Raw genomic sequence first — 19,284 nt, forward strand, 5'->3', positions numbered from 1 at the left:
ATGGGTGATTTTTTACCAATTTGTTTAAGCGATCATTTTTATCATGATGTGATTTCTTCTTGTTCTGTCATGGGTGATTGTGCTGGTTGTTTTCATTCTCTGAACTATTGCGTTATTAGCCTCATACCCTGCAGATTGTCCAAGTATCGAGCGTCTTTCAAGTTAAATCGGTCATTGAAGTGGTTTGTAAGGCTTGTTCTTCGTTTTGATGGGCGCGATTTTCGTTCTAATGGAGCTGGTAATACTTCCAAGATTGCCCTGAATCGAGCTTCTTTTTCGCTTTTTAAAACATTAAATGTTTATAATCATCTAAAGGTAACAAGCTACTGCCTATTTGCGTTCGCATGTTACCTTATTAATTTTCTTTTCTTTTCTTTTCTTTCTTGTTAGCCTCCTCATCTTATTGGAATGCCAAACCTCCGAGGTCACTGTTTCGCAACTTCGGTATTAATTCCTCTTTTCAATAGCTCAGCATTCACTCAAATGCTTTCCGCCGAGGGTTTTCGATTATGCTCATTAATTAATCACCATGGAATTAGGCGACCAACTTTGCGCGATGTGATCATCTCACAGTCCCCTAATTCTCTTTTTTGGACCCAGGCTTTATATGAGCTTTATCGCCTTTATCTTAAGTTCAGTTTCAAAGGTTCCCTGATTTGTAATAATATTCATCCTGGTTTGGTTGAGGGATTTTTGAAGCCATCATTGGACAAGCCTTTGAATGATTTACGGATGGATCACCGCTTCATCCTCTTAATACGTCATTTAGCTGAGTTTTCTAATCCAGAATATTTCAAACCAGAAGGACGCGAAGAGGTTTTTTTAGCTGATCTATTTACTAATCTTTGCAGTGAGTGGAATGATTTTGCTGAGAAGTTCACCACTATCGTCGTGGTCCCTACAAAGTGTGCCAGTTGTAATCTCGTTGACCTTAATCATCCTGTTTTTGTTCCTTATATTCCCATTCTTGGGTTTCGCCTTGATTTTGAGTCAATCGATCTGACCACTTATGTTTATTGGCCTAATCATTGGGCACCTTATTTCTTAAAGGGCTGTACAAATCGTATCAGTGGTAATATTTGTGGTGGTAAACTTGAGGTCTCAGGAGATTTCAAGGTTTTGAGTTTTCCTGATGTTCTGATTTTCCGTTGCCCAGGGCCCAGTCAGCACTATCGACTTTCTATTCCAATGTTGGATGATTTATCTTTCCTTTTCAATGAAAAGGATTTTATTTATTCAAGGATTGGTTATTCATGTGATTTCCCTTGCTTCAAAAGCTCTTCAGGGTTTGATTATGAGGATATTTATCACCGTCCTGAGCCAGGCGATGTTGAGAATGGTTGGCACTCAACGTGTCATATACATACAACTACTGGTTGGCTCGAGCAAAATAATGGATCTATTTCTGAATGTCCAGTTGATTTAACCGAAAGTTATACTGAGACAAGTTTGATCTTTTACGAGCTGAAAAATTTATCTTCATTTCCTCTTAAGCCGTTGACCAATTAAGTTCAGAGTTTGTGTCTGATTGGCCTCATATTATATCAGTTTGAATAAATAAATATGTTTTTGTTTAATGATTTTATTTTTATTCTTTATTTATTAATTTCTACTCATGCGAATACAACTTGGTGGTAGCTTGATGTAGACAATTTTTTCTCACTAGATTTCTACTCATGCGAATATAACTTGGTGGTAGCTTGATGTAGATAATCATTTTTGTTTATTATTTTTGAGCTGAGACACTTTTTAGTTTGTGATTTAAGTTTCTGTTATTTTGTCTCAGGTCCCCAGTGAGGGTTTCTTATTTTCTGGGTTTAAATGATTCTTTTCTTTACAGGGTGAATAATGAATGAGTAGGAATAGTCAATATCTACAATTGCATCTTTGATTGCATTGAGATAAGCCTTACATTCAAAACTCGCAAAATCATGTCCATCCAAACGACACGATGGGCATTTGAGTTTCAGAGATTCACATTCTCTAGTCGGATGATTCTGCGAGCATCTACCACATCTGACCTGAAGTTTACATTGTTTCATCGTGTGTGAGAAGGCTTTACACTGTTTGCACAGCTTGATGTCAATTCTATCTATTATTTCGTGGGTATATTTTCCTCCGAAAATAAAACCTCTTTTCTCATTCTGTATCATCGATCGGATGAATGGTGAAACTTCTATCTGCAGGATCGGAGTGTTTTTCTTTCCAACATAGAAAATGTCGATCAGGTTAAATGCGAGATGCTTTTTGAACCCGTTTAGGGCAGCGATTTCCTTGACCTTCATTTCCCATGTTTGGTCTTCTCTTTTCTGTAATCCTGCTATTTTAATTTGTGGTAGTTGCCACTTTGGTATTTCAAACGTGAGATCAGGGTGTTTTTCTTTAAGATATTCAATCATCTTGCTTCTGTTTATCTCGGAGTTCACAGAGATTCTGGTTTGCTTCTTCGTTTGTATCGATTTAACTATACCTCCTCCAACAATTCCACACTTGAGTAAGGATTTGTTGATGAGATTCGTTTCTCTTTTATCTTCATCACCCTCGATGATTATTGCATATTCACGTTGCCCTGTTTTCCAGGGTAGCCAGTGCTTTGGATGTTCAATTTGGGCATCAAAAATATTGAGAGCATATGGAGTTTTAGCTTGTTCATTTATATTTTTCTTTCTTTTCTTTTCATCTGAATCATCTTTTTCGGTCGATTGGGCCTGGGTTTCAGCTATGTTGTTATGTGACAACTGCGAGGTATCCAGATTTTTCTTAGTGTGTTCATTTACACTTTTACCACGCGACTGTCTAGTCGACGATCTTGTCTGTTTACCCTTTGGCACCTGTACAGTGAAAATTTCATCACATTTTTTCTTCATTGGTGGTTCAGATCTTTTGTCTTTATCTTTGTTGTCATCAATCTCATGTATACTTTCATCAATGACCACGTTTACATGCTCTGTGACAGCAGCAATGAAAGATTCCATATACACAAGGAGAGCTTCATGTACTTTGTGATGTTGTTGGAGTTTTTTATCTTTGATTATCTCTGCACAGAGATTTTTCATTTCAACCAGATAATCTATTGAATAAGCTTCAATGTTTCTTTTCACATTTTCTTTGTTTGGTGGATCACCATGTGTTTCCTTTAATAGGGTATATAGGCTGGTAAAGTTGTTCTTATCCATTTCCGTTTTGGGTGGAAGGGTAAGTTTTCCTTTTTATTTATTCTCGTTTTTAAATCTCGGTTATAAAGGCTCGTTTTTAAAGATTTTGTTTGTCTTGTGAGTGGTTTTATATAAAAAAACACGGTTCAAAAGTAACTTAAACACGGTTAAAAAACACTTTAAAAAAGGAGCAACTCAAAAAACACTTTCTAGACACGTTAGAATAAAGTCTATTCCCAGGGCAGTTGCTCGATAAATAGCTTCTTCTATTCTCACAGCAAATATTGTTCCAATCCCAATACGATTCTGATTTTAATCATTGTTAGAATTAAATTGTTATTAATAAAAAGAAAGTTAAATTTTTTTTAATTAAGAGACTCTTTCATTATCTTTGGAAGGGTCAAGTTGGAAGATGAAAGTGATTAACTGAACCAATGGAATCAAAAAGAAAAGGAAAACTGCAAAATCGATGATTAGTTAATTGTCCATTACTAATGGTATTCAATTGTAATTGTTAGACTTAATTGTTGAAGAGAGCATATAAATTATTAAAATACAAATATTAGGATAATTAGAAAATTATATATATTAATAGTTGGTTGAGTTAATTAGCTAAATATCCTGAGTTGAATATGAAAGTAATTCAATAACAATTAAAGTTGATTGTTGATCATCAAATTAACCGATTATAATGTTAATCAAAATAATTATAAAAAAAAACGAAAATCAAATAAACTAATTAAATTATTGATGATCAATATGAATGTAAAACTTTTCTAATTGTTTAATTATTTTCTGTTCAAAGTTGTAATATTAAAGAAAAGTGTAATTTATTTATTGCAACAATTAATTTAAAATCCTTGTGAACAATTTACTCGTAATGATGATGGTGATGGTCCCTCATCAGTGATTAATTTATTATCTGTTTGATTATTACCAAGATAATTTAGTTGATCAATTTAGATTGTAATGAAATGTATTGAAACAATTTACCCTCATCATCATGATCATTACATTGAAAACCTTAATCTTCATCCTCCCAATCATCAAAAACCATAAACTGACCACATGAGAAGGTCAGTTTTAACTGTACATCCTAATCATCATTATCATCTTCAAGTGAGATTTACTCATCTTTTATCATCCATATTATCATCATCATCATCATCATCATCATCAACTATTCACTATTGATAACAATTTCCTCTTCTAACTCTTATCTTCATCATCACTGACCATAAGATGGACACTCATTACCATTTAAATTGTTGACTATTAACACCGCGTGTTGTTAATGATCATCGAGACAATTAAGCTTTTATTGATCAATTTGCTCTTTATCAAGATCCTAAATCATTATCATCAATAAGAATCTAAATTCTTACAATTAAAAACATTTTTTTTCTTCCAAATTACAATTGATTACTTTAATCACTACCAATCAAGTACAATCATCTCACACCACAATTAATATTTTATCACCATTAAATTGGTTACAATTGGCTTACAATTAAAGTCTATTAAATTGTAATCTCAACTAATTCACCATTTGTCACAATTAATATTGAACTTTTTTTCTTGATTGTTGTTAATCCGGTTCAAGGTTTTTACTTTATTTTTGATTTATTGGAAAAGTGCGACAAAAACAATTGAGAAAAAAAAATCTAATCTGATTAGATGATGATTTTTGGAGAAAGTGATTATTTAATTGTCTTAATCATATTTGAGTTGATAATTTGATTTACAACAATCAATAAGTGTATATACAAGTATAAACCAGGAAGATAATTTAGTAATCAGGTTTGGTGATAAGATTAACCATTATAACAATCAAGACTAACAGGTTAGGATTTAATTTGATTGTTACCATTTTGCTTGTTGATGATTATTAGTGATAATAAAATCATCAGAGAGTTAATTTGATTGTTGTTACTCAATCATCATCATCCATTATTAATCCAAGTAATCAAACTAATACTTTTTGTCAATCAAGGTGTATTAATATTATATGTATTTGTACACTGATGCAGATGAAATTGATTAATAACAATCAAATTGAGAGTGGAAAAACATTAATACAACAATTATATTAACTGACCAATACTTTAATATAATATTTACCGTTAATTTCACTCAATCATTGATCAATTTATCCTGAACTGTTGTTGATGATTATGATGATGATCAACAAGATGCTCAAGATTAAAACAAAAACAAATCGATACAAATAAACATTAAATCATTTCCCAATAATCAACTAGTACAATCAAGGGAGTTATTGGTAATCTTTGATGAATTATCAGAGAGAGAGAGAGATCTAATGATTAGCATCGCCTTTATCAGATGATGAAGTGCAATCTTGGTGAACCGGAAAAGGAAACGATGGAGTCAGCAGCGATTTTCAAATGTAGATAAGATGAAGATAAAGATGGTGATAAATTTTGAGATAAATAAATAATTAAACTAATCATTTTTTTTCTCTTCCATCTTAAAATCAATACCTTTCTTTTGTCCACACCCAGAATCCATCATCTCTCATCATACTTGATTGTTTCTCTTGAGAATTTTTTTTTTCGGAAGAACTCATCTTCATCTTTATCTTCTTGAATTTACTTTACATTTATCATCTTCATCTATTAATATAATCAATATTCATTTCATATTTTTACCTCCTCACCTTTCCCACCAACATAAGATTGATGAGTTTCCATTGAGAACAAAAATCTTACAAGTTTTTTTCCTCCTCATCTTATTTATTATCATCATGATTATTTAATCATTTATCTGAATAAATATTATTCAGGGATGGATATATAATACTATCCTCATCAGAATAAGAGAGAGATTTAGTAATAATAATATTATTTACCCTGAATTTGATATTTAGATTGATGCAAAAAAGGATATATAAAAAAAATGAATTGTCATAATGTTAATCATCATTATCATGAAAAAAAGGGATGAGAATGATTATCATGAGAAGATGAGAAACCCAGAATTTTGTTGATAATTCCCAGGAAACCAATCATGAAAATCCTAATCTTCATCAATAATAAGTTAACCGTTAGCTGTTGATATGAATTCAGTTAAAGATACTAGTATTTATTATTATATTAAAGTGAAAAAGAAAAGGATAAAAAAAAATTTCATATTCTAATTCAGCAAAGTTCCCAGTTAATATCGTAAAAGATAATCTCATGATTTTGGTTACTCTCAGTGTAAAAAATATTATTCAGGGTAAAAGTTTAGATAAATATTTGAATATAAATTCTGTAATATATTCAAATTCAATATTTACAATTGGAAAAACAAAATATTAACAGAATCACAATCAAAAGTTAGATTGTTTCAAATGAGTTGGGTCAACAATTTACAATCAACAGTTTATCTCAAGACATTAAATATTCATCGATGTTGATCGTTAAGTAATGGTCAGTAAAATGGTCAGTATGTGAACTACAACAGGTAAAGTGATCATACCTTGATCGTGATTGAAAAATCCAAGTTAAGGTCAACATTAATTTGGTCAGTATGGTTATTAGAAACAATCGTAGCGTCTATTAGAGCTGAAATAGATTTTCAGAATTCTGAATAAGTCTAATATCCAATGTAAATACATTAATATATGGAGAGAAAGATATTGAAGATAAGTACATGGTAAAGATAAGTAAATAGCAAATGAAATGAAAACCTTTCATAAACATAATGTCTAGAAACATTATCATCATCACCGAGAGAAGTTCATTATCCAGTGTTAATATTACCATGATGATAATGATATTTGATAGCATCTCTCATATATAATATACTTGATTCCTTGTTTATTATTATGTTGACTTTCACCTTATTAAATATTATTACATTTCTGTTATTAGTTGAACCATAAATTCATCCGAGAGATTGAAAATCAAACCACAGGAAAGATAAACAAGAATGGTAATGGATGACCAATGGCTCAGTTCATGTGTATTCATATTGTATTGTTTTTTTCTTCCTCTTGTCATTACCATGAAAAATCAACCATTCTATGTATGTATATATATGAAAAAAAATGTATCTTCATCATTGTCTATTCTCATTATATCAATGAACTTTATCTTCACATGAAAGGATTCTCAAGATGTATCTTCATTTGTTGTAATAAGAATAAGAAAAAATCATAAAGATAATGAGTGAAAATATCTGGTTTCATAGTTACTCAGTAAATGAAAATTATTGTCATCATGTCATCAACAAAATCATGGTGACTTTGAGAGAGGGAGGAAGAGAGAGAAAAATAATCACAGAAAATCAAAAGGTTACTTTAATTTAGATGAGCTAATTGTTACCCTAGAAACCTGAGTATTCATGAAATGGTTGAATTAATCTGTACATTAATAATAATTGTGATTCGAAATCAAAGAATCCATATGAAAATAATGATGGAACTAAATTAAATTGCTAGACATTGATTGATCATCTAATAATATTTGATGAATTAAATGTCACAGCTAATATCATATGGAACCATTCAAAGACAATTCTGTAAGTTAGATACTAGATATAATAATGATAAAAACATGATTACCATGAAGTTAAATTGGAAATGCTGATCATCACATTTTAGTTGTTTTGAATTTTAAATTGCCTCAAGTCATTCAGCCTCAAGAATTTAAATTGTTTACACAATCAGGTTGGTAATCAGGTAATTAGATTCACATTTGATATCGATATTAAACCAGAATAGTTTATACTTTCAAATGGATGGTAATTGAAACTATTTTAATCTATTTACCCTCTCAACGGGTGAATAACATTTTCCTTATCATATTCCTTTCCTTTTCTCAGAATTTTCTGAATAACTGTATTTATTATTATTCTCAATCCTTGGAGAGTATAGAAATGTGTCAGATTTTTTTTAATCAATTCTAAGTGATTCATTTTTGCTGACCAATTGTTGGTTATGGTCAACGTCTCAGAGATTTATGTATTTACCTTTAGCCAATATATATTGTTCACGATGATTATTGTTATTATTTCATCATTATTGTGATTGGATTTTCTTGTCACATTGTTATTTGAAATTATGATTACCTGAATACCCATGGTATGTATTTGAGCTTGGATTTTAATTTCTTATGTATTGTGATTGATTTGACAAACTCACTTCAGTTTCATATTGGGTATTTGTTTATTAGAGGATAACTGACCAAGGGTCAAAAGATATCCAACTTTGATGGCTGATATTCAATTGAATTTTGATTTTTTCATCATATTTTTATTTATCATGATAATATCAAGTTCTGATTGTGTTTTGATTGGTTTTTTGCTTCTTCTTTTTCCTGTCTTCTGATTATTGGAATTAAACAGATTCCATATTATTCATCAGTTGACATTTATCATGATTGATAAGATTATTTTTGATTATCTGGAAGATAAACAATGAACCAGGATGAAGATTAAGATGATTTTGATGTTTTTTTCTTCCTCCTTGTCTACAAGTTTCAATATCTTATTACTCATTATGATGGACAATAATTCGTGTTCTCAGTTGACCATTGAGTGAGAGGATAAACAAAAAGATGTTGGAGGATGTCCAAGGATAAATTGATTGTATTGATTATAATGATGAAGACTTTAAGTTGATGACTTTAAATGGATCAAGATGAGTGCTAAGAGGAAGAGGAAAGGATGAATATCATTTGTTGAGATGATAAGCAAGATAAATGTATACAGATTCCAATGAGTTCAACTTGATGAGATATAATTAAATGAAACTGGGAAAATAAATCAATATATTGGTTGAATTAAGATCTGAATGAAAAGATAACCTTGAATAGCACAAGTGACAATTTGCTGATTACTGAAATTTAAAGGTTTCCAAATGATTTTACCAATCACCATGATGATCAGGATATTAGCCTAACATAATTAGATACAATCAACTAATAGTAGTAATAGTAATTAAGGTTAATCATATAATCAAACCTGTTAGTTTGTAAATTTTTAATTCCAATAATTAACATGATAATCAAAGATGAACATTAAAGAAAAACTTAATTAACTATTAGAAAATACTTTTAATTAGGTTCGAACCTTGATTAGATGAAGATTATGTTTCTCTTCTAGAATTTGATTGACACAGTTGTTTATTTAAATTGTCGATCAATCCGCTATTATTATTTGAGAATATTAAACTTTTATTAGTATCAAAATTACTCCAACATAGAAACATTTAATGGCTTTTTAATGACACTTGATGAACCTTTTGAAAACTTTTTGCAACCATAAAGTTCCATTCAGTTCAATCATGATATTGATAGATACCAAATTCAATCAAGGGTCTTGTTGATATGAATGAAAGAACTTAGATTAGCTAAAATGAAAATGAATCAGCATCCATGTAATATTTATCTCATTATAATGTGAATTTTATGGGGTCTCTTTTCAAATAGCCTTTGGGTGATGATAGAAATGAAACTTAAAATCTTGCGTAGAAACAAATATTACTACCATAGAAGTTTGGACGAAGACTACTAATGCATTTTAAATTTTTTCTTCATAAATTTCATAACCAAAGTTTCCTAATACAATCATACCTCTCTTAATGTTTGTTAACCTCTCAACATCGGAGGCAATGCATTAAGCATTTAGCACCAAATCAATATTACCTGATGCTAAACTAATTAACCTTGACTCGTGTAAACAATTTGCTATCTCGAGAAATTCGGAGAAATAATATTCTGGTCAAAATTGATGTACGATTGATGTAGTAAATCAGATGGAAAAAACATTTCAGTTTCAAATCCAATCCAATTTTTGCATGTTTCAATTTCAATTGCAACTGAACCAAACTGAACTCTCAATTGGCCATAACATCATTGATCTTGAGTGTTGAACTTTTAAATTAGTAGTCATAGAAAATGACAACCAAGTTTATCAAGGTTTGCAAAGCTCAGTTAATGTATTTATTCATCGAGTAGTATCGATGGTCAATGATTATGTCAACAAAGATGACAGCCCAACTAAACCAATCCTCAAGCTAATCTTATTATTGCCCCTTTTTGCTTCGAGGGGACAGCGAAAAATGTAAATGTAAAAACAACATTAGATTCATATATTAGGTTGGATAATCCAAAATAGTTTATTTGTTCAATACTTTTCCATAGCCAGCAATTGGTTTAATTCAATGGGATGGATGATTTATGATTTAAGTAGACAAACTATCGGTGTTAATGATGGCGAAACAACGCCTCTGAATTAAGGTCAAACATATCATTATGAAACTGTTGACCAAATTAGCTTAATTTTAACTAGTACGAAAAAAACGCAATTTTGATTGTTATACAATTTGTTACGGGTCAGTTTATCTCGAGTTAGGGAAAAATAAACATTAAATATAATATGATTTCGACAATTATGGTTATCTGCTAAGGTGAGGATATAACCAACACTCGGATTAGATAAATCTTTATATGCTGATAGTTTATTGAATATATAACAAATAATGAGAATTGCTCATAGATGGAAACGGAAATAACATTTCAATACATATAACTGACTTTGGTAAAGTTGCTCGTGAAAACCTATGGTTTTGTGTAAACATTTCCTATCCAATTGAAATTGATTGTTTATTTTATATTCAACATAATCCTTACAATTCATTTAGAGGCAATGATTAATTTGACATATTAAACTGAATGAGACTAGTTGAACATTTGAAGCCCATGAAATTACACGATTTTAAAACGGGTAAGGGAGAGGGAGAGAGAGAGAGGAGACAAAAAAGTGACAATGTAATATTTATCATCCATCAGGGAGCTTGGATTATTGTTATTAATATGGATATACAAATAAATGACTAACGGATGAGGAGTGAAGATGAAGGATTATCAAGTTAGGAAGATAAAAAAGAGAAAGGAAAAGTGATGGAGTGATAGAAATGATCAAGATGGTGGTAATGTTACAACAATGGTGGTAGATTGAGTAACTATGGTTATCGAACGCTTATTTGTCATCATTTCCACTAATTTTAGTTGTTTCCATTTTTTCCTGATGTTTATTGAACATGAATAATATAAAGAGTGACAATTATCCCCAAGGAATCAACACATCAAATTACAATAGGAAAAATTAATCTCTACACTAATAATAATGAACAGTTTTCACTTTGCAATCCTAGTGAATACAATGTAATATTATAATTCATCAAACTGATTGATCGTCTAGTTTATTTTCCCGATGATTAAATGAACATCTCATAATCTCAATATAATTCTTGTTCTCATGTTTGGTCACATGAAAAGGGAATCAGATACTGAAAAAAATATCTCAACATCATGTAGATATCATGATTTACCATAATAATTAATGGTTGAATCAGATAAACTAACTGATCAAACCTGAACTTGACTTTGTCTTAAACTGTTCATCTTATATTACAACATCAATACCCTGAACAGTTTTATACTCATACTAGCCAATGGATTCAATTACATGAGGACAAATTTTTCACATAAATACTTGAATGGACAATAACTCCTCGATTTGATTGTGACATGTTGATTAAATCATCGTGACATGAGGTTGATTCATAATTTTCTTCTTCCTCTTGTTAACCGATGTTAATAATGGTATTCTCATTTCTATTTTACTCTCTGTCTAATCACATATAAGTAATTCATGTACATGTAAAGTAATAATAAAATGATTATCAATTCAAGAGTAATAAAAAAAACAGTGAAATCAGTTGATGATGATGATGATTCAATTTTCTAGTGATATCAAGATTGAAAGATACACTTGAAACCACGCCTGGTAATTTGCCTTTTCAATTGCATTAAATTGTGTATGTGACTCTTTCATTTGATTCACTTTTTCATGTGTATTATTAATATGGCAGAAAATTGTCCATTCAACCATTTCCCTTTTCATACCCTGTGCATACCCGTATTAGTCTGGTAACAATAAATGATAATAACCCTTCAACATCCTCTTAAACTCCCTAGAGGCTTTTACATTGACTCGTAATCCTTTCATTTTGTAAATTCCTCCTCCACCTCGTCCTCACAACCGCCTCTCAATCCCTACAATTTCCTCTTCCTCCCTGAATCCATCTTATCTTCATCTTCTGTCTGGACTCTCTCTCTCTCTTTATTTTTCTTCCAAATCATCAATAATAATCAACGAGAATATTAAATAAACGATATCATCAAATTTCAATCGCATTAATAACCCATCTAATTTAATACCCATGAAAACTTTTTCTTTTAAATTATTTCTCTACAATTCAATTCTATTAAATCATCAAGCATTATAACATCATCATCATCTTTTTTTTTCCTCATCACAAGATTATTCAAAGTGTATCCTGGGGTTTTTTTTCATCCTCCTTATGGTTCAATCAAATTAAGTCTCTCAAATTCAATCATCAACTTCTAATGGTTGTTGATATGCTGATTTTTTGACATTCATTCCATATTAAAGTATTCACACTATTATTACATGTTATGGTGAAAAAAAATATATCAATAGTACATTCAACTGGTTCGTAGTCTTGAATTACAACAATATAATCACTGAGATGATTATATTATCACTAAGATGATGTCAACTCTCTTGCACTCATGATGGAGATTCAAATATACTGATGAAGATGAATGAGCTGACATTGAGACGAATGAAAATATAATGACACGCGACTCCTTTCTCTTTCTCTCTCTCTTTTACTTTAAGTGCTCCCCTCAACTATTAGCTGAGCGAGCATGATGATGATGATGAAAGATGATTAAAGATGAAGATTAAGATGAAAAGTTTTCGAAAGTGTGTTCTTAGTATCATTTATATTAACCCAAATCTTTTAACACCCTGGACACATAATACATATTAGAAACTCACCCTCAGCATAGTGTTTACTTTGACTTCAAGTGTCAGAGAAAATTAAAAGTTCTTAACCATAAAAGTAAAGAAAGATTAAAGAAGATGATGAGGATGGAATCGTGAAGAAGAAAAAAAAACTAAAAACACAATCAGGTTATTCGAGTGATATTATTTTACTGAAGGAGTCTCAATATCATCTACCCCACCAAAGTACAAGAATATTCAACAAAATAAACATGAGAGACACTTTAATATCAATCAAAAGTTAATTTTTCATTCGTTTCATTTGTTTCCATCTTCATCTTCATCATCTCATTGTTATTCTAATATAATATTCAATTCTTTTGTATATTATATTACAATGGAAAGGCAATTAAAGTGACTTATCAAGTCACCATCTCATCATCATCATCGTCATCATTTTCATCATCAAAAGGTTGTCTCACTTAAATCATTCTGACTCAATGATACTTTTCATGTGCCTTTAACTTTTTGATCAACTATTATACTTGCTTATTGAACTTCAACAGTTAATACAGTTGATTATTGTTATTATTAGCATGAAGATTAGATTGATGTTGATGATGACGATGATGATGCTGATGATGATGATGGTGATATTACATTTGACTATTCAAATAGCTTATTGAAAAGTATTTGCAAAAGTCTGTTGATTTTTTTCCTCTTACACCAAATATAAACATCATATCATTATATTAAATCATGGTAAGAGATCCAGAGGAATACAACTTGAAGGCATTTACTGAGGGAATTGACAAACAATATTCACTGGTAGAAAGATTGAAATAGCCTCAAGGCATTCGGTTGGTGGTGATGGTGCTGATGGATAACTGGGTGGCAGTAATAAAAAAAAATGGAGGAGAAAAGGTTGTTTGTATTATATCCAGAATCTTGACTAATCTAAACAATGATTGAAGAGATTGTGTCATGATTAACAAACGATAAACACTGAGATGATGAAAATACAATCAATTGATTTCTCTTATAAACAATCAACATTCAAATGTAAACATTGAACCAAAATGCAAATGTAATATTAATTAACATGAAATCTATTTGCAAATCTAAATCAATTGTATGATAAAAATACGATAGATGACATTTGACAGTCGTAATCATATAAATGTACAAACATAAACACGAATGTATTAAAACAATTGAATGTTCAATTTATCATTTCCATCAAATGATAATCTTAATTTAACTCAATAAATAAATTGTTTTCCCTTTTTCACTATTGATCAATTGAAAAGTTAAATATAATCAACAGTTTCATCACGTACACTTAACATGGTAATGTACATTTCTTGATGGTGTCTATCATCATCATCATCATCTTCATGTTTATTTATCAACCATTTAAACTCCCCCACACTTTAACCTTTTCCCTGACCTCATCATTTCCTCTTCCCTTTTCTATTATCTCCTTTCAACTGAATTGTATTATCAATTTTTACATTGTTGTCAATACTACAACATCTTATCCTCTCACCTTATCAATTCACTTTTTACCTTTACTTTGGTTTCTCTTTTTTTTTCAATACAACATTTACCTTTAACCTTACTTGGAAATCCATTCATGTTTCCTCATCATAATATTGCAAATATACATTTACATGCAAATACATTTATCCAAGTCACTTGTTATCATCATAATGTATGATTACCTGTATTAAAGGTACACATTAGATATACCAAGTAAGAATTAAGCATCTCATCATCTCCATTTGCATCCATCTTATTGGTGTTATTATTATCATAATCTATTAATATATATCGTGTGTTTGTCTTTCATTGATCTTGAATGTCAATGAATGGATGAATGAATGATGATGCCATTGGAAACCAGAATGTGAAAAAAAAACAAAGTAAAATCAGATGACACCCACAATTGATGGTAACATTTTCACAGGATAAAATTAACTGTCAATCAGATTGATATTTTACGTGATAATCCTGATGCTTATCATGATAATAATAATAATAATAATCCATAATATTCACAATTGAGGTCGAGAGAAACTTTTTTTTACCTTCTTTCAATCTTTTCTTCCCCATGTAATTCATGTTCCTAAACTCAATTGATTTGAATGTTTTTCTTCTGTGAGCTTTTCATTATCATCTATTTCTCTCTCTCTCATTTTGTGAATTGAATTGAAATTAATCATCTCATTTAAAACTGAAAATCATTGCATGCAACAAGAATATTATACATGGAGGATAATTTGATTGAACTTTTTTTTTTCTCTCAAGTTCTGATAGAAGGGAGATAGAGAAAGAGAACTCATCTCAATCACCTTTCATCCATCACATAGACAGAGATTTAATTTAATTACTTGTTCAAGTTAATTACCATTGAGAAAGTGAACAGATAGTTAACAGTAGCTTTGGTGAAACAAACACACACACATGACTAATCATTTAGCATTACAACAATTAGTAAATTGTAGTCAATCAACTGTAAATGCTTCTGATTCTGCATCAAATTAACGTTCATTTTTACACATGTCACCCATTGATTGTATTCAAAAAAGGTACAGATCACGAAATCACGGTAACAACCAACACGCATACCCACTCCCCTCACTTACTGGTCACCTCTCCAATACTTAATTACGATGGTAATTGTTGGAATAATCGTCCTTCTCACGAGGCTCATCCCGAGGCTCATCTTAAAGTCTAAAGTATAAGCTCTTTATGAGCTTGCCTTTGGTCATATCTTTAAGCTCACACTAATAGACCCTGAAGATGAATCTCACCAATAGCTTACTCTCTGAGTCCTCGCAGAGTCCGCTTTAATTATAATCTGTTTCTATCAATAAATACGAGATCTCAAAATGAGTCTCACTCAGTTGTCTCAATAAGAGTTAAAGTTTCATTTAATTTATTTAGTTGAAATACCAACAGGTTATGGGCCTAGTGTGTTTCTTATAATTTAAACTGTGTTAAACTCTTTGTTATTCGTGACTTTATCTTGTTTTACTTTGTGTTGCTCTAAGTGAGATCTCAAATTGAGAATGGAAAAATCTGAGTTCCATGTTCCTTTGTTGACAGTTAAATCGTTCCAACGATGGAAATTTGATATTCTTAGTGTTCTCGAAGCAAAGGATCTCTTAGACATCGTAACTGGTGTAGAGTTGATGCCACAAGGAGAGGCAATAAGTCAAAAGCCATGGAAGGTAAAAGATGCGCGAGCTCGAGGGGTACTTTCTACGTCTCTCGACGAGGAACATCACACGCTAATAAGATCATGCTCGACTTCAAAAGAAATTTGGGACACCCTTTTGAAGTACCGGGAACAGTCAACAACAACCAACAAGTTTTTGTGTAACCAAGCGTTTCACGAATTGAAGTTCCGTGATGATATGAATATAAGTAACTACTTAAGTGAGCTCAATATTATACTCAAGCAGTTAGGAGATCTCAATAACTCGCCCAGTTCTGAGACGGTAATTGCCAAGATAATAAATGATCTACCAAAAGAGTATGATTCTTTTCGTACTTCCTGGAGACTCGCTGCTATTGGTGGTATAGAGTTCAAATTGGATGACCTTCAATCGCAATTATTAGTTGCAGAAAGGGAGCTCAAGTTGGGAGCTCATCAAGTGGTGAAAGGAGAAGCTCTGGTTATGCACAACAAAAACTGGCGATCTAAGAAAAATTACAAGTGCTTCAAGTGTGGTAAGAGAGGTCACTTCAAGAACAAATGTCCTGACCTACAAAAAGGTGCTGACGGCAAAGGAAACGAAAGTGGTAAGCCCCAATACGGTCTCACAATGAGATCTCATTATGATACCCAATCAACATGGTTACTGGACTCAGGTGCTTCAAGTCATATGGCTCGGTGTAAGGCTGAGTTTGTTAGCTATCAGGAGTTGGAAACCCCAGAAGAGTTCATTATAGGTGATGGCCGGACCATGAAAGCAATTGGAATAGGTGAAATCGAAGTGGAGGTATTTGATGGCTCATCGTGGGCACCAAATAGATTTTTATCTGTGAAACACGTGCCTGATCTAATTGTTGATCACATTGTATCAATGGGTGCCCTCACAAGTCGAGGTCTCAAAATTGAAGCATCTAAATCAGAAGTAAATGTGAGATCTCAAAGTGGTACTCTGATAATAGTTGGAAACAAAGTCCAAAGTAGTGAAGTTTATGAGCTTTCAGTAAGAGTCTCGAAGTGTTTTAATTTCTGTGCTCTCACCGTGGGAAACCCTGTTAAGCTCTGGCATGAGCGATTGGGTCACATTGGTGTTGATCGTGTCAAAACTATGATAAAAATTGGTATGATACAAGGTGTTGCAAATCAACAAGACCAATCGTTCTTCTGTGATGGATGTGCTCTGGGAAAACAATCTCGCAAGACCTTTCATTCAAGTGAACCAAGAGCTACCACTGTGGGATCTCATCTTCATACTGACGTTATGGGTCCTATGGAAGAGCCCTCATTATCAGGCTCCAGATACTGTGTCGTGCTCAAAGATGAAGCTTCTAAATTTCGAAAGATAAAGGTAGTTAAGTCTAAAAATGAGATCCCATCCGAGCTTCAATATTTGATACACGAAGTGATAAGTGAAATAGGGTCTCCTCCTAAGGCTCTCCGATCTGATAATGGGACTGAATACGTAAATAAGGAAGTTCAGACGTTTCTGAGAAAGTTTTCAATCAAACATGAATTATCAGCTCCCTACACACCACAGCAAAACGGTATGTCAGAACGAGAAAATCGAACTCTGGTTGAATTAGCTCGATCGATGATCTACGCAAAGAGGCTCCCGAAGAGGTTCTGGGCTGAGGCTCTTAATACAGCAGCATATGTATTGAACCGTGTTCCATCTAAGAAATCGCAAGTTACTCCATTTGAGCAATGGTTTGGGACTAAGCCAAGTGTATCCCACATGAGACCCTTTGGATGTAAAGTGTTTGTTCATATACCTGAAAGTCAACGAAGAAAGTGGGACCCTCGCTCAAAGGAAGGTATACTGGTAGGATATACAGATACAAGTCATAACTACCGTGTTTACTTCAAAGACAAAGACAAGGTTGAGATTTCACGAGAGGTTAGATTTGATGAGTCTCATACTGTGACTCTACAAGAGCCTCCAAGTGATCGCCAAGAAGTTAATCGTGTTTATGAGGTCTCAGATGAGGACGTTGTCTCTGAGCTAGACGAACCAGCGCCAACACAAGAACCAAATAAAACCCCAAAGAAAAGTACATCTAAGCCATCAGCTCGTACGTCTCCTTATCTTCTAAGAAATCGATGCAACTTAATAGTCCAAGAGCCAGAAAGCTTTGACGAGGCCATGGACAGTGAAGATAACAACATGTGGAAAGAGGCTATGGACGAAGAGATGAAATCTCTAAAGGAGAACTCCGTGTGGGAGCTCGTTCCGAGGCCAAAAGATGTATCCATCATCCAATGTCGCTGGATCTATAAGGTAAAGACTAAAGCTAATGGTGAAATAGAACGATACAAGGCTCGTCTTGTGGCCAAAGGATTCTCACAAAGGCCTGGAATCGACTACCAGGAGACTTTCTCACCGGTTGTTCGTTTTGAATCGATTAGAATAATCATTGCTCTATCTGCCTATTATAACATGAAGATTTCTCAATTCGATGTGAAGACAGCCTTTCTCTATGGTGATCTAAAGCAAGAGATACTAATGGAGCAGCCTCCGGGGTATGAAAAAGGAGACAATGTATGTAGGCTCTTAAAGGGGCTCTACGGTCTAAAACAAGCTCCAAGAGAATGGAACGATAAATTTTCATCATTCTTACAAGAGTTTGGTTTTGAGATCTCAAATTCAGACCCAGGCGTTTATTTCATCATAAACGGAAAAACCATTTGTTTTCTAGCTCTTTATGTTGATGACGGACTTTTGTGCTCTAATGATGCTTCTTTCTCGAAAAATGTACTTTCATACTTATCTGAACACTTTCAGATCAAGTTTAATGAAGCTGAAACCTTCTTAGGTGTTGAGATCTCAAAGCTGAGCTCAAAAGGTATCTTCATCGGTTCATCGGGCTACATTAAAAGGCTCCTTAAGAAGTACAAAATGGAGGAATGCAAGCCTGTTAAAACTCCGTGTGATGTTAATGTTAAATTAGAACCTTCTGAAAACACCGAAAGGCCTGACTATCCATACCAAGAACTAGTGGGAGCTCTTATGTTTCTATCAACGACAACCAGACCTGACATCTCATATTGTGTCAACACTTGTGCCAAATATTGTAACTCATATGATGA

General features: G+C 32.3%; 1 protein-coding gene across 1 annotated transcript; it reads left to right on the forward strand.

The window, feature by feature from the left end:
• LOC128398085 (uncharacterized) lies at window positions 1–1,524 on the forward strand. Its single transcript, XM_053358902.1, has 2 exons — window positions 1–315; window positions 391–1,524. Exons 1-2 carry the CDS (start codon window positions 1–3, stop codon window positions 1,507–1,509), a joined length of 1,434 nt encoding a protein of 477 aa, XP_053214877.1. The 3' UTR covers window positions 1,510–1,524.
• Window positions 1,525–19,284: the final 17,760 nt, after the last annotated feature.

This window comes from Panonychus citri, unplaced genomic scaffold, assembly GCF_014898815.1.
Source record: "Panonychus citri isolate SS breed McGregor unplaced genomic scaffold, ASM1489881v1 Contig00045, whole genome shotgun sequence".
In the NCBI taxonomy this organism is placed as follows: Eukaryota; Metazoa; Arthropoda; class Arachnida; order Trombidiformes; family Tetranychidae; genus Panonychus; species Panonychus citri.

What these genes read in the sequence shown, in the direction of transcription:
- LOC128398085 (XM_053358902.1), top strand. Translation starts at nt 1, where the DNA reads ATGGGTGATTTTTTACCAATTTGTTTAAGCGATCATTTTTATCATGAT. An exon ending in ATGTTTATAATCATCTAAAG is followed by an intron (nt 316 to 390) that starts GTAACAAGCTAC and finishes CTTTCTTGTTAG; the next exon opens with CCTCCTCATCTTATTGGAAT.